We start from the raw sequence: 14,156 nt of genomic DNA, 5'->3' as shown, positions 1-14,156 counted from the left end.
GCACATCAACCACTCGGACACTGTAGCAACTACTTGTCAAACAGCTTAGCAACCTCTTTGAACAGCATAGCAGCACCTAGCAGCTGCATAGCAACCACCCAGAAGTGGGCGATATGACAATATTTAATGTATCGTGTCAAGTTTTGTTATTGTAACACATAATATGCTTTTATGAACCTATCGAAGGCTATCACTGGCACTTAAATAACAGTGATTAACTGCTCAATTCATTACAGTGTCATTTTATGGGAGAGCATTTGAAGAGTCGTTTTTGATCTGAATCTGGCGCTACTGATGCAACTTGTCTCAGATCACGTGTATCTATATAAATAAATATAGTGTCTCATAGTGTCAAATTCAAATGTTAAAATGATATGATAAATTTACCATATTGCTCAGCCCTACAACCACCTATAAAGTTGCATAGAAACCAAATAAGATACCAAAGCAACTGCTTGGCAACATCACAGCAATGACACAGCAATGACAGCACTTATTAATCATAAAAAAGGTCCCATTTAATATGAAATATTGCACAGCACAACCATTGTTCATCCATTCTCATAAAAAAGCTTTAAACTTTACCGGTCTGTTACAGAGCAAAGGCCTTACCCTGGATGTATGAGTGGATGGAAATAAAGAGTTGGGTTGCATGCTCTCTTTTATGAGGCTTTATGATTTCTGAAGTGAAATCATGAGTAGAAAGAGTTCAGGCATATTTCCTCATGTGTGTGGACATTTATTTGATGGTTCATTGTAATCATTTAAGAAACTGTCTTACATTTACTTTAACAACGAGCTCAGAGAATGATTTAAAGATGCCTCCAGTCTTCTATAAAGCAACAGTTAACAATAACTGATTTTTGTTTTGAAATATCTGGAAATGAAACCAATCATCAAAACCGCATATTACTCTCTTATGAAGCCAGACGACTGTCACAGGGTCATTTAACAGAGACTGTTACAACTCATGAGTCGGAAGTTGGAAGACAGATCACAACCAACGGCAAAACTTGAAGCATTCTGTGGGGTGGCTAGAAAGTCACCACAAAGAAATGAGCAGAAGAAAGCTACACCAGAGGAAAAAGGTCTTTTGAGGAGCTCCAACACAGTGTGTGCCCCCTCCTGGCTTAACCAAACCTCTGAAGTCCAGCTTTGGTGAAAACGGGTTGGACTGAGCAACGCATCTGGCATGCTTCATTAAAACCCCATACCTGCTTCAAAGGGAGGTAGTACGCAGACTGCATTTAACGGTGTGGTAACTGGTCCCCACTTAAATGAAAAAGTGATTTTGTACATCTCTAGGAGCAAAGCATGACTAAAGAGTGCCCAGTAAATCCAGGGTGGCAAGCGTTGTAAAACATGGCCATTAAAAAGCGTAAATCCAGCTGCCCTTCACAAACTGAAGAGAGTGCAACTGAATGGCAGCCTGTTTGATATAAACTGGCAGAAGCTAAGATTGCTGTTTGATAATTAAAGCTGTCCAGCAAAGCACAATCATCTACACATCTTATCGCCATTAGTTGAGTAAGTTGGTGAACATGGCACTGCGTCATTCAGTATATTTGTTTTTATTCCAAAGATGTTGTATCAGATGTCTTCCAGTATCCACGTAGATGTAGTTGCAAATTTCAACATTTTTTTAATATTTATGTATCGTTATAAGTATCAGCATTACCAGATAAGCACATGAAAAATATTAGATATTAGCATCAGTTCATAATTCCCTTATTGGTGCATCCCTACCATTAAGTATTTAGTAATCTTGGACCATTTCTGCTGGTCTCTTCTACAATAAATATTCGAACTATCTAAAGGTTAGGTGTCACTCTCAAACGATATAAAAAAATATAAAATTGTCAAAAAGTTTTAATATGACAACAACAGTATGAGTCCGCTGTCCTGCAATGAGCAAATTCACTAAATCCAGCACATAAGAAATCAACGTCAGTGGTGGGATGAGCAGACAATCAAACCAATACATCATGATGATATTAAGGGAAGAACTGGCAGTAAATGTGAAGGCACTCCCCAAGGAGACTTTACTGCTTTAGCAGGGGAGCCCACCAAAGGAACACAAAACCACAAGTAGGACCCCCAAAAACCTGGGAAGCAAAAAAGAGAGCTAAGGGTAAAACATTCTGAATGGTGCTGAATGGAGGAACTTTGAGTAGGAGCCCTTGGGGAACATTTTGGAGTGGTAAATCTAATGGAAGGACAGGGATGTGAGCAATCAGAATAGAGCAGACAAGAACAGATGACCACAAGCGGCTGGTGCTCGTCGGAGGAATCGCAGCGTTTGAGGTTTGGTTGGGATAGGAAAAACCGCACTGGAAAACTGACTAGGGAGAATGGCATCTGGTTCCCATATCCACATTGTATCACAATTAGTCCGGCACAAAATGGCTTTAATGTCGACTGCATATGTGAGCGTACATGTATGGTAGCATGCCCCCCCCCCCAAAAAAAAAGTGTTTTAGCCCGAGGGGGTCATGCTATAAAGAACTGCGGGAGAGCAATGTCTTGCCAGGCGAGTTAATTAGCAGGGTCACCTTTTAATTACAGTATTGTGGTCATGGAGGCCTGGCCCCACTAATGAAGCTGGTCACTCTGACACAGGCAAGGCCACAGACTGAAGTGTGCCACTGATCAGCTTGGCTCCATACTTCCGCAGGTTTTACTGCATCCCTCTGCTAACTCTGCTGGACTTTATTACCCACCCCCCCACCCCCCAGTAACTCTGTGACCATGTCTTCTGACTCGCTCTAGGGGGGGAAAGGCATTAATTCCCAGCCTTTTTGTCATTCCAATAGTCAGTGTAAACAGTCCAACAGACCCAACCATCTCAGCTCAAAAGGACAACTAGAATGGAAGGATATTATTATTCTGCAGTGATCTGAAAAACTTGCTGTCTTTGTTTTAAAAACTGCATCCCACTGTGTGCTAGCTCATTCTTGCACTTGTAGATACTTAGTATCCCAGAGAGAAGCCTGCAAGCAATGCAGTATTTTGATTAGGGCTCTTGGGTTGACAAATGAGAACTCTGCCAAACACACTACACAGAGTTTGAATTTTACTAACTCTACTCATCAATAGCCTTTGTTTCTTGAATTAACAGTGACTAACTCTATTTTATTATGTTAAGGCCTTCCTAAAGATGAGCAACATTTTCAATGTATAAGAATTTCAACCGTTCTTAAATTACGCCCAAAATAAAATCTGACTAGATGGTTCGGATACCCAAATGCAGAGCACAACTGATGTTCTGAGCAGTAGGTGAAAGCTTACTGCAAAAGTCACAAACTAAGTGTCAATCACTCCACCCACAATCTTGAAGAAGGTCTGACACAAGACCAATCTGAACCTTTAAAAATAATTGTACAGAAAAAATCACTATGCTGGCAATCTATGATGATGCACAAATCACTATGCAGAGTATCAGTAATTTGAGTTTATTGATAGCTATATTGGGAGTAAAATAGAGGAAACACAGTCCACACCTGCTCAAGACAACAAAGAAGGCCAAACAGCATCTTAAAACAAGCAAGAACTGATAATGGCTATATTACAGGCCTGGAAGAGTGTCAACAACAAGGAAGATATTGTCTTCTTGTCACAGGCTTGAACCAGTCGTTGTCTGCAAAGGATCTGCAACCAGACCTTTCATTTGTAGGACGGTTCATATGTGAAATTACTGAATACTAGCATTACTGACAAACACATAGCACCTTTAAGCACATGTGCAAAATCATCGCATTATGGAGTAGAGAATAACACTGCTGACATTTATATGCCCATAAGATAGCAGCTGATCAGTTTTGCATTAACAGACCTTTGTGATTGGAGCTAAACATTCCATGGACATCAATGCATACCACCTCATTCAAAGCGTATCTCCAAGCGTATTTCTATCATAAACTAACCATTGTGTAAAATATCCATACCCTGTAAATCATATGTGATAAAACTGTCCTTGTTAGTCATTCCATTCGCAGGCTTTTCTATTTCTATTTACTTCTTGTTGAATGGTTCCAAAAGAGGAAATTAGGCTATTATAATAGTCTCTGGCTTTTATGTTTAAGGGTGTTTTTATTGTTCCCATCAAAAGGGGAAAAAACACAAAAATGGATTTTCTATGAAAATACATGCCTTAGTATAAGGAATTTATTGACTCCTAACACATCCAGCATACTATTATCTCCATCAGGATCTGATAAAATATCACTGGCTGCCGCATCAATACCAGCTTTGAATTTGCTAACAGAGAGCTTAGAAAACATACTTATCATACTTCAGTGATTGCACTCTGAGAACTGTTGTTGTAAAAGCTTCTGTTTCTACAGCACGGATATAAAGCAATGTATTGCAATTCTCTGGTTTCACTTGACCAGTGGACCTTTCTCAATAAGCCAGATTTGAACTTAGTCGACCTGGTTCTTGGTTAGCTCCTGCTCCTTTTGATGTGCCTGGCAACATTCCTGAAACTGGCTATGTACCTTTCTTTTCTTTTTCTTCTTTTTTTGCACAATATGAATATTCTAGCAGGCTCTAGACTCCCCAAAAGCCCCCCCCCCCCCCCCCTCCCCCATGTTGTCCTGATTCTGGCAGGACTGGGGTAATCTCTTATTGATGAGCTTGGTCAAATGGGATGGGACAAATGTCATTCTGTCACTTCCACTCTTCTTCACATTGGGCCTTGTTTAGGTTTCTAGTATTTGCCAGAAGGTCCCAGAATTCCTCTTAATCTAAAATAAACTGTACTCACCAAGAACTATTTTGTCTGCAGGTCTGTCACTAGTTGCATTGGTTTAAACTGTGTTTAAAGGCTAGCCACTTGCAGCTAGTAGATATAGTTCCCATGTCCCCCATTTCTTTCTTATTTGACAAATCACACAAAACTGAGGTCATTGAACTTCCTTTTCTACGGCAGTTTCCTGAATTAAGCAATCTGTCAAATACTATATCTAATTATGCACTAAACACACTTTTTACAAAGTAGTTTAGCTGGGTAACAGGGTTGAATGCTTAGTTTTTCAGCCACTGTGTGAATTTGTTCAAATTCACCACATGAACTTAATGAAAATATAGTATGTATGTAGTTTCTTAAAAACTTCACAGAAGGAACAAACCTTCTTCACTTTCAATGTCGCATAAAAACATTTTATGTAAAGCCATTTTAGAGCATTTCAATTGGTCCATTCATCATTAAATTTGGAAACAATGTAATGAACAACTGCCACAATCAAATTATGTAAAAATATGTCAAATTAAAACAGCAAATAAGACTCAACATTTGCAGTTGTGTTTACTTCTTTTTAATCTAGAAAATGTACCCAGAGGTGCATATACTGGTATAAGTGCATATAAATTAGTGCGTCCATCAGGCTCTGATTCATATTGTAAGAGAAACCAGCTACTAATTCAAAATATGAATTGTTGTCATACATCACATACTGCAAACTAAATATTTGAATCAATGTCAATGTTTACATCAAGAACTAAGGTTTATTTAATAAATGTGACAGCTCTACAGAATCAATCACTATTTCCTATTTGTTTAGCGCTGCTGATTAGCCATTCCACAGTGTCTTGACAGCAATAGGTAACGTAGCCACTGTGAAATATAGCTTACAGTGCCTGTGGCCCTACTAATGCAATTTCTATTTCAGTCCCAGCTCTGTCAAATGTGGCTGGGATTCTTTTAGGATGCTGTTCTCCTTTCTTCATTGTTAAATGACAAACCAGTCAATCAGGCATTTGCTTTCTTGATATTTTGAGGTGCTACAGCAAGTAAGTGGCCTCATACAGTAGATAATTTTCATTTGTAATTTATCAATCAACATCAACAAACAACTTGCTTATATAATATTGAGCAGTATTTTTATTCAGTAATTTGGCAAATTATGTTTGACCATTTAAAGGAACAAAAGTTAAAAAAGTCAAATCAAAAACTGAAATCTAAAATATTAGCAAGTATTATAAAGTAATTTATAACTGTAATTGCTTTCTAGTACAAAAAAAAGGCCACACCAGGAGCACACAGAGTTTATGCAAGTACTTTTTCATTATTTTAATTAAATTCTGAAAAGAATAACAGGCTCAAGATCATTTTAAAAGGGCAACCTTGCATGCACAAACTCTCTGTCATTCCTGCTAGCACGCTGTCTCCTGGCTTGTCAAGTTGCCATGCTAATTAGCGTCAGACTGGTGTTAGAACTCGCCTAAATCTTGAGCTCCTCTGAGCAGAGGAAAGGTGTGGAGCTGATCAAAGTCCAACTGGAGGATGTTTTATTAACAGGCGCACTGCATTATGGATGAGGCTGAGGGCTGGACTTCTGGATGTCACCAATGTTCTTCTAATCCCAGGCAGGTCCGTTGCATAATTCATTCACAGTGACACACCGTTCCCTCGAATAAGCTTGGGAAGAAACATTGGAAAAATGCAACACACTGCATTTCCTTTGCAGAAGACATAGATAAAGGAACTTTCAGTGTTTGCTTAGACACTTACTGGCAGAGTGGAACTTGGAGTCGGGTAGCAAATAGTTTCACCACATCACCACTGTCGCCTCAGTGAACAAAGAGAGCCTTTAGACGTTGAAAATCTGTTTAAAAATAGTCTAGGAAATTATTCACGTCCATGGACTTTTACAATCCACTATGAAAAAGTGGGTTCTTAAGTGACATATTTTAATGTCCGGGGATGTCTAAAACGTGTTGTAAAAATGTAAACTCTTCAGTAATCTGTTAATTAAGGTCCATGACCAAAACCAGTCTCTGACATAGCATGGCATGGTATAATTCTCTGGAATGATGCCACTGCATCCAATGCTTCTGAAATGTGTTTGGGGAGTTAGGGAAGAGGTCATCATCCAACATCCTGACCTCACTAACACTCTTGTTGCTGAATGCAATCAAATCCTCACAGCAGTGCTCCAAAAGCTAGTAAAAGCCTTCCCTGGACAGTAGAGAAAGATACTCCAACAAAAGCTGGAAAAACTATTTTAAATAATCTGGATTTCAGAAGAAATAATGAATAAACAGGTGTCCCAATACTTTTGTACATATATTGTCAACTGTAAGGTTGATTAAGCATAACAAAGCACTTAGCATGACTTTCTTATGAGGTCCACTTTCGAAAAAGACCTCTGTTCTGAATGGATACACTGCAATAGCCAGGCTAAATACTGGATGGGGGTTGAAAAAAGGGATGTTTTTTGCAGCTACGTCTCTATATTTGGCCAGTAAGTAATGTAGAGGTGAAAACTCTACATTTTGAAATTTTATCAATGTTCACATACTCATATATCATTTTTTTCTATATAAAGTTAAAGGTGCAACTCCAGCGCCCGGGGAGCAGAGAGGGTAAAGGGCCTTGCTCAAGGGCCCAACAGTGGCAACTTGCCGAGCCCGGGAATCGAACCCACAACCCTGTTATCGATATCTCGGCGCTCTAACCGCTGAGCCACCACTGCCCCTCATCTAGAGATACAAGGTTTTGCTACTATATTTATCTACAATATATGGCACACAGTGCACTCTCAAAAATTATACAAAAAATCTTCAAAGGTCAACTATTGTGTGCACAGCATGTAATTCTATCATTTATTTTGCATTTTACAGGTTGTGAGCTGGTGAACCCAATTCCTCAGTGGTCTGCATTCTAAATGAATGTGTTAGCTGTGGTTTAGCCAGCGAGAGAATGAGGGTCTGGGTTAACATTCACGCCTCACTAAGCTTCTGCAGGCCTTGTGGTGTGCATGACACGCACTATGGTAAAATCAGTGCCATTTCAGAGACTCAAAGTGACAAACCATGAGACAACATGCTAAATGGAAATTACAGTCTGTTTAAGGAGCCGTATAAATGTCACTAATTGTAATGGTCACAAACTAGCAGTGTGCCAGTGTGAATATAGACCTGATTGTGTCTCATAATTTACACTAATCTTCCAGCGCTTGTAGTATAGTTTCTTCTTCAGTATGTACGCATATACCTAAAGACTACAGACACTTTCAGAATATTTCTCTCCATTATGCATTGCAACGCATTTACCACGAAAGTGCTCCATAGGACATGTTACATTTACACAAAGATATTAGTACATATTTTACGATTCACAAGGAGCTCCCGTCCACTGGTGGCACTGTTTTGTCCAATATACACAACCCAGCTTCTCATGGACTTGAAGAAGAATAAAAATAGGATAGTAACAACAATGGATTAATGAACTGAAACTCCTGCAGAAACTGTACAAATTAAACATTATACTATGGTTAGGTTTAAGTTATGGTTATGGTTGAGTTTTTTGTGTTTGGGACAGGGTAAGGGTAGGATAGGTTTAGCCTATGTTTTGGTTAGAATTAGGTGTAGGTATAGTAGGTTAAGTTTAGGTTTAGGTTGAGGTGTAAGGTAATAAAAATACATGGGTTGGGGTAAGGGTTAGATTAAGGTTACAGTAAAATTTTGGATTAGTGGTTTAAGGTTGGGTTAGGTTAAGGTTAGACTCAGTCCTTAGCTTAAGTTTAGCTTAATCTTTAGGTTGAGGCGAAGTAGGTTAGATTTAGCATTTGTTTAGAATTAGGTTTAGGTGTAGTAGGCAATAAAATTACATGAATTAGATTAGGGATTGGTTTAAGTTCAGGTTTATATGGTTCAGGTTCAGGTAATACAATTTTGATGGTAGCATTATTTGTTCAAATAGTTAGATTTCTGCATGTCTGGGTTGCGTCAGTAAGTTGTGCTTATGTGCAAGAGTCAATCTATATTTAGTACACATTGTACGAATCCTGAAATGCTCTTTTAGTCACATAGTACGAACTCTACTTGAGACCAGGCTGATATGTAATCTTCAAATTGTTTTATATTTATTTGTTTGCTTCTTTAAAGTACAACCTGCTGTAAGTTCTTAAAGATAAAGGTTATTCAGGTAGTTCTTTGAGCAATGCAATTGTTTGTAAAAACATGTATGATAGAACTATTACATTGGTAACAACTAACTTTCACCCATCTCTAATACAAACTTTGAAAATTGTTTTGTCTATGGCAAAGAACCATCTGAAGGACTTCTATCTTTAAGAGTATAAAGATTGAGACCAAAGTTTAGTGGTGTATCTCTTCATGTAATCTTAAATATAACTCCATACATTGCTAAATTGTTCCATCTTTCAATGCTGAACTGTAGCCTGTCTGTCATTAAGATTCACTGAGTGTGTCATCCAGTGGTTGGCAAATACCTCTGTTGCATGCACCCATTTCTCTCTTTAAATAATTCAACCTATATTAAGGCAAATTAAAGTACATTCTCTTTCCCCCTCCCCCCCTTCCTTTTTTCTGGAGAAAATCAGTGGTCTAACAACTGACTGCTTTTCCAATCTCTCTCTTAGAGACTGTTCAGAGGATTGTCATTCTCAGAATTCCTAAATAATAGGCTGTCATTACTTAAATGACAATCTCTGCAAAACATTAGTTAGAGGAGTGAAATGGAACAAAAATAGAGACAAAGAATTGCTTTTCCATATCTGCTACTTTTTTTTCAAATACTGCCTGTTGAATGAGAGCTTTTTCAAATGATCTGTGAATGGACAAAGCCCATTGAAAACCACCATACATCCCCACTGTTCATCAGTGTAGCAGATAATAATCATATTTAACTTAAATTCACGAGAACAAAACGCTTCATTTTCCAGAACATCCAATAACCAGGAGGTATTCTTCCCTTCAATGACGATTACAAATGTGAAATGTAGCACTTCATCACTTCACTGGCAGAAAAGACAGAAAGGAGCCTTGCCTCTTTGGTAGTGCATCATAATCACATGAGAATCTTGTCAATCATTTGATGCATAATCATAAGGATTCTGTGCAGCTAAATATAAAGAACCCAGTCTTAAAACTGAAAAAGTGAGTCTTTAGAGCTATATCACGGACGAAAACACATTTGCATGTCCAATAGAAGCTTTCAATGGATGGTTCTTCAAAGAATCATAACGTTTATGTGTGAAGAAAGTTTTTCAGTGCTTAAACAACCTCCACTTTAATGTAAAAGTTTTATATCATTTAAAAAATGGCCAACAACCATGTAAGAGTATGTATCTTTGAGACTGTTTGTGGGCACACACTCCAGTTCCTCTTTTATATTACTTTTGAACCACTGAATAGTCAACCATTTTACATTGAACAATAAAGTCTTAACATTAATAACTGAGTTAATAAGATGTCAATAAAAAGGCCATTGGTTTAATAATGAATTGGCCACATTTTTCTCATAGAAAGCCCTTTCTCTTAGTGGTGTTCTAAACTACTGCATTAGACTGGGCTGATGCACTGCAGTTAGTAGGATGATTGATGGCTAAATATGGCCATAATACCACTAGAAAGCTACCTTCACCACATGGCTTCACTTAACCTTCATCTCAAAAGGTTATGGCGAGTGTCTGTAAACGCAAAACTAATTAGCTTAGTGAGTTCTTTTTACAGTTCTGAAGACATGCACCATTATACCCACTCAATCGCACACAAACTCCATAAATTACTCCAGTCGAACTCACGCGGGTCGTTTTGACCCGGGTAACGCGCCACTGCCTTCTGACTTGTCAGAGCCTCTAATGGTTAAATATGGGGTTGTCTTTGTTAGCACGGTTGCCAGACGTTTTCCATCTGTGTGATGTAGAAAGCTCATGTGATCACTCGGCACATAATGAAGTGAGACTCTCTTTTTTTAGTGGAGGATCTGGCAACCTCTCAGAGTTTGGTAACCTTTGGTGTAGGAAACCCAGGGCATTTTTAGATGGGAAAACAGTTCTCCCATTAGAATTTCCATGGATGAAAATATTATTTTAATCATATAGTCAGATTACATATTTTTTTATAGTAACCCAATAAGCCTTGATATTAGGTCGGATTTACCAGATTTGCCATTGCCAGGATTTGTGTATAAAAATGGCTTAATCTAGGGTACATAGTGGGCAGTGAAAACTGTGCTCATCTGACAATACCATTAGTAGAACACTAGAGGAACCAGAACATTCAAAATAAAGAAGTGCAGTAGAAAGGATCTAAAACAGAACCTGATGATTCTTCCACCTTCCTGTTCATGCCAGTGACAGCTCATGCATGCTGCATCTGTGGGTTTTACCTGTAATGATGTACAGTCATGCAAACCATTCTTGTTGCCATGGTACTTACAGGGGGTCCTGTGGAGAAAAGCAGAAAAAAGACAACAGTCATAATCTGGGCAAATGTGCTACAGATGAGAGATCAGTTACTCATTCAGGAGGTACTAGACACCCAGTAGCTTTGATGTGATGACCTCTAATAACATCTGAACTCCAGACTGGTCTAAAATAACCATTTCAGTGATATAGGGCTAAACCCGAGGGGGCGAAATAAGGCAGACAAAATATCTTCGCTTCCGGCGACTCACATTTCAATGGCACAGCTAAAGCCGTGTCTCATTTCCGCATGCATGCAGATACGCGCCTTTTATTTATACTTGTGGCATTTAAGACTGGCATCTTGACAAAATGCCGTTCCTGGATCTCCTTTCCAGAATGTTGGCCAACAATGACAGGGTGGGCCGTCACATAGCTTTTACAGAGTCATATAGCGTTACACAGGAGTTGTGGGCTCGTTACATGCGTGAAAGTTTTTTCTTCTCTTTTCCTGCTAAGTTTTTTGTGGGGAGGCCACCATGCCCTCCACCCAATTACCCCCCTTGCTCAATGAGTCCATGGAGCACAACTACTGGGATTTTATCAAAGAGCCTCACAAGTCATTTTGATTCCTTGGATCTTATTAGGAAACCACAGCTGCTTAACCGAAAACTAAAAAAAAATGGAAAGGCAGGGATTTTTTAGTTTTTTATGAGTGCCATTTTTTTTCCAAAGCTTCCTCATACTGGAGGTGAAGTGCAAATCATTTCTGCAGCTGTGCTCTGAAATGCAATGTACAGCTATTAATTTAACAAGCAAATCTCATCATGTGTAATTATGTTTGTCATCCAAAATAGGAAGCAGACCAGACAGAAGGGCGTGGAAAAACACTTAACAGATAATGACCTTGATATATACTAGCGATGTCCCGAACCGATTTGGGGTCGGTCCAGGTATATTCAGTTCAAATCAATGGAAATTTATTTATATAGTGCTTTTCACAAAACATGTTGTCACAAAGCAGCTGTATGAAGATATGGATCCAGGGTTGTTTTGAAAAAGGCAGTGGCAACAGCAGCTAGAAAGCCTGCTTTAGACTCCCTCAGAACTCAGAAGAAACGTTGACGAGAACCAAGACTCAGAAAGGGAACCCCTACACCTCTGGTCAACACTGGACAGCAAATTGAAGCTATATTTTAACGGAACAGGAAATTGGCTATTGGAGCCCAACAAACTTCTTTGTTTCTTTTTTGCAGCTGTGAGGAATCTTCCAAGAAATGGGAATTATTTCAAGAGGAAAAATGAAAATGCAAGTATGAAATATCTGCAGTGCCAGCACTTCTGCTGTGTTTGAACTAGCTGTGTTTATAAAAACATGTGCATGCAAAAAGTGAGCCAAAACTATGTAGAAGATTCCCACCACATTGTTTTTCACTCTTGAGTCTCAACTGGTTAAAAACAATACATTAATGAAAACCTTTTGCATCAGAACAAAACAACACATCCAAGCTAAACCTGCCGTTTACAGTCCAGAGCCTCACCCAAAGAAACATGTCTTCATCTTTCTGCTACAGGCCCATTTTGAGTCCTATACGTCCTATTGTTGAACTGCAATGATTTTTTTTTTTACATTTATCAACAGTCATAGATGAGGAGGATGATTATGAAAAAAAGTGTCACTTCTAAACTTATAATTCACTTATAAAGCACCTTACACTGCTCTATAATGTTCACATGACATACATGGTCCTTATAACGAAATGCAACATACCACAGGTAGTGTTGAGGGTAATATGGCCCCTAGTGTTTTGTTACAACACAAAAAGTATTTGTAGCTGCACAGATGTAACTTTGAATAATGGCAACGCTGTGGAGGGCAAAGTGACAGGAACAGCAGAAGACAGAACGATTTGATTAGATTAATCTATTGCAGAAATAATTGTTAGTTGCAGCTCTGTGAAGCACACAGTAAGCCTGTCATTCTTGGTACATCAGGCTTAATCACATAAGTTGATTGTTGGAAATACTAACCCCTGCTCCTGTGCTGTAGACCTTTCAATGTTTCACCACGTGTGATTTCATAATTGATGGCTCCTTGGCACGGTGTGTGATCCCATAAAAGGACAAGTCATTATCACCAACAGATACTACATGAAGGCCTGGAGCACTGACAGCAGTATAGTTCATGTTAAAAGTAATGCAGTTAGTGCTACTGTAGTCAGCAGACCAGACGTCATCCAGTGTGCTTCGATGTATTACATAAGGGTTAGGATTCTCACTCATAACTCATTGAAAGAAGTGAAAAAATTACTATAGAGGTGCAAATTCCTAACTTTGGAGATTTTTTATTACGATTTGAATTACATAAATTGATTGTGGTGCTTATAGTCTTGTTCATGTAAGGAAAACCCATGTTGTAAATCATGTAAAACATTCCCACAATGGAAGGGCTGTCTCCAGTACAGTGGTACATTTCAAGGTTCTACAACTATCTAATAATCAAAGCTGCTTATGCTGAGAGATACAGCGCTAAGCCAAGACATTATGATCAGTTGCTTGATATGCTGTAGAGTAGAGGTGTGGACTCTCCAAGAGCCCTGAGATCTTGCCCTATGGCACCAAGTCGTTAGCAGCAAATTGTTGGTGCCACAGGGCAAGATCTCAGGGCTCTTGGAGAGTCCACACCTCTACACACCTCTATTTCAAGGTAGAACCTTGAAATGTACCACTGTACTGGAGACAGCCCTTCCATTTTGGGAATGTTTTACATGATTTACAACATGCTTTTTCCCATGTTGGTGTAAGACGTCTTGTATCAAGACATCTCACAGATGCTTGATCGGACCGAGATCTAGGAAATGTTCCTCAAAGCCTTTCCAAACATTGTGTGCAGTATAGGACATTACCATGCTGAGCTGCTCAAAGCCTGGCACTCCCTCCATTGGCTTGTCTTCTTCCCACTGTGCCCCCTGGTGTCATCACTGCCCCAGATAAACAATGGAC

General features: G+C 39.0%; 1 protein-coding gene across 1 annotated transcript in view; it reads right to left on the bottom strand.

The window, feature by feature from the left end:
- The window catches only part of LOC140562300 (uncharacterized), a 196,674-nt gene that overhangs the window by 77,108 nt on the left and 105,410 nt on the right, over positions 1-14,156 (bottom strand). The window contains exon 4 of the mRNA XM_072687829.1: positions 11,188-11,195. Within this exon, the coding sequence (XP_072543930.1) occupies positions 11,188-11,195 (8 nt within the window). The remainder of the gene's footprint in view (positions 1-11,187; positions 11,196-14,156) is intronic.

Source organism: Salminus brasiliensis, chromosome 9 (genome assembly GCF_030463535.1).
Source record: "Salminus brasiliensis chromosome 9, fSalBra1.hap2, whole genome shotgun sequence".
NCBI classification, from domain to species: domain Eukaryota; kingdom Metazoa; phylum Chordata; class Actinopteri; order Characiformes; family Bryconidae; genus Salminus; species Salminus brasiliensis.
The sequence above is the reverse complement of the archived record's forward strand: the minus strand, read 5'-3'. Positions and strand labels throughout refer to the sequence as shown.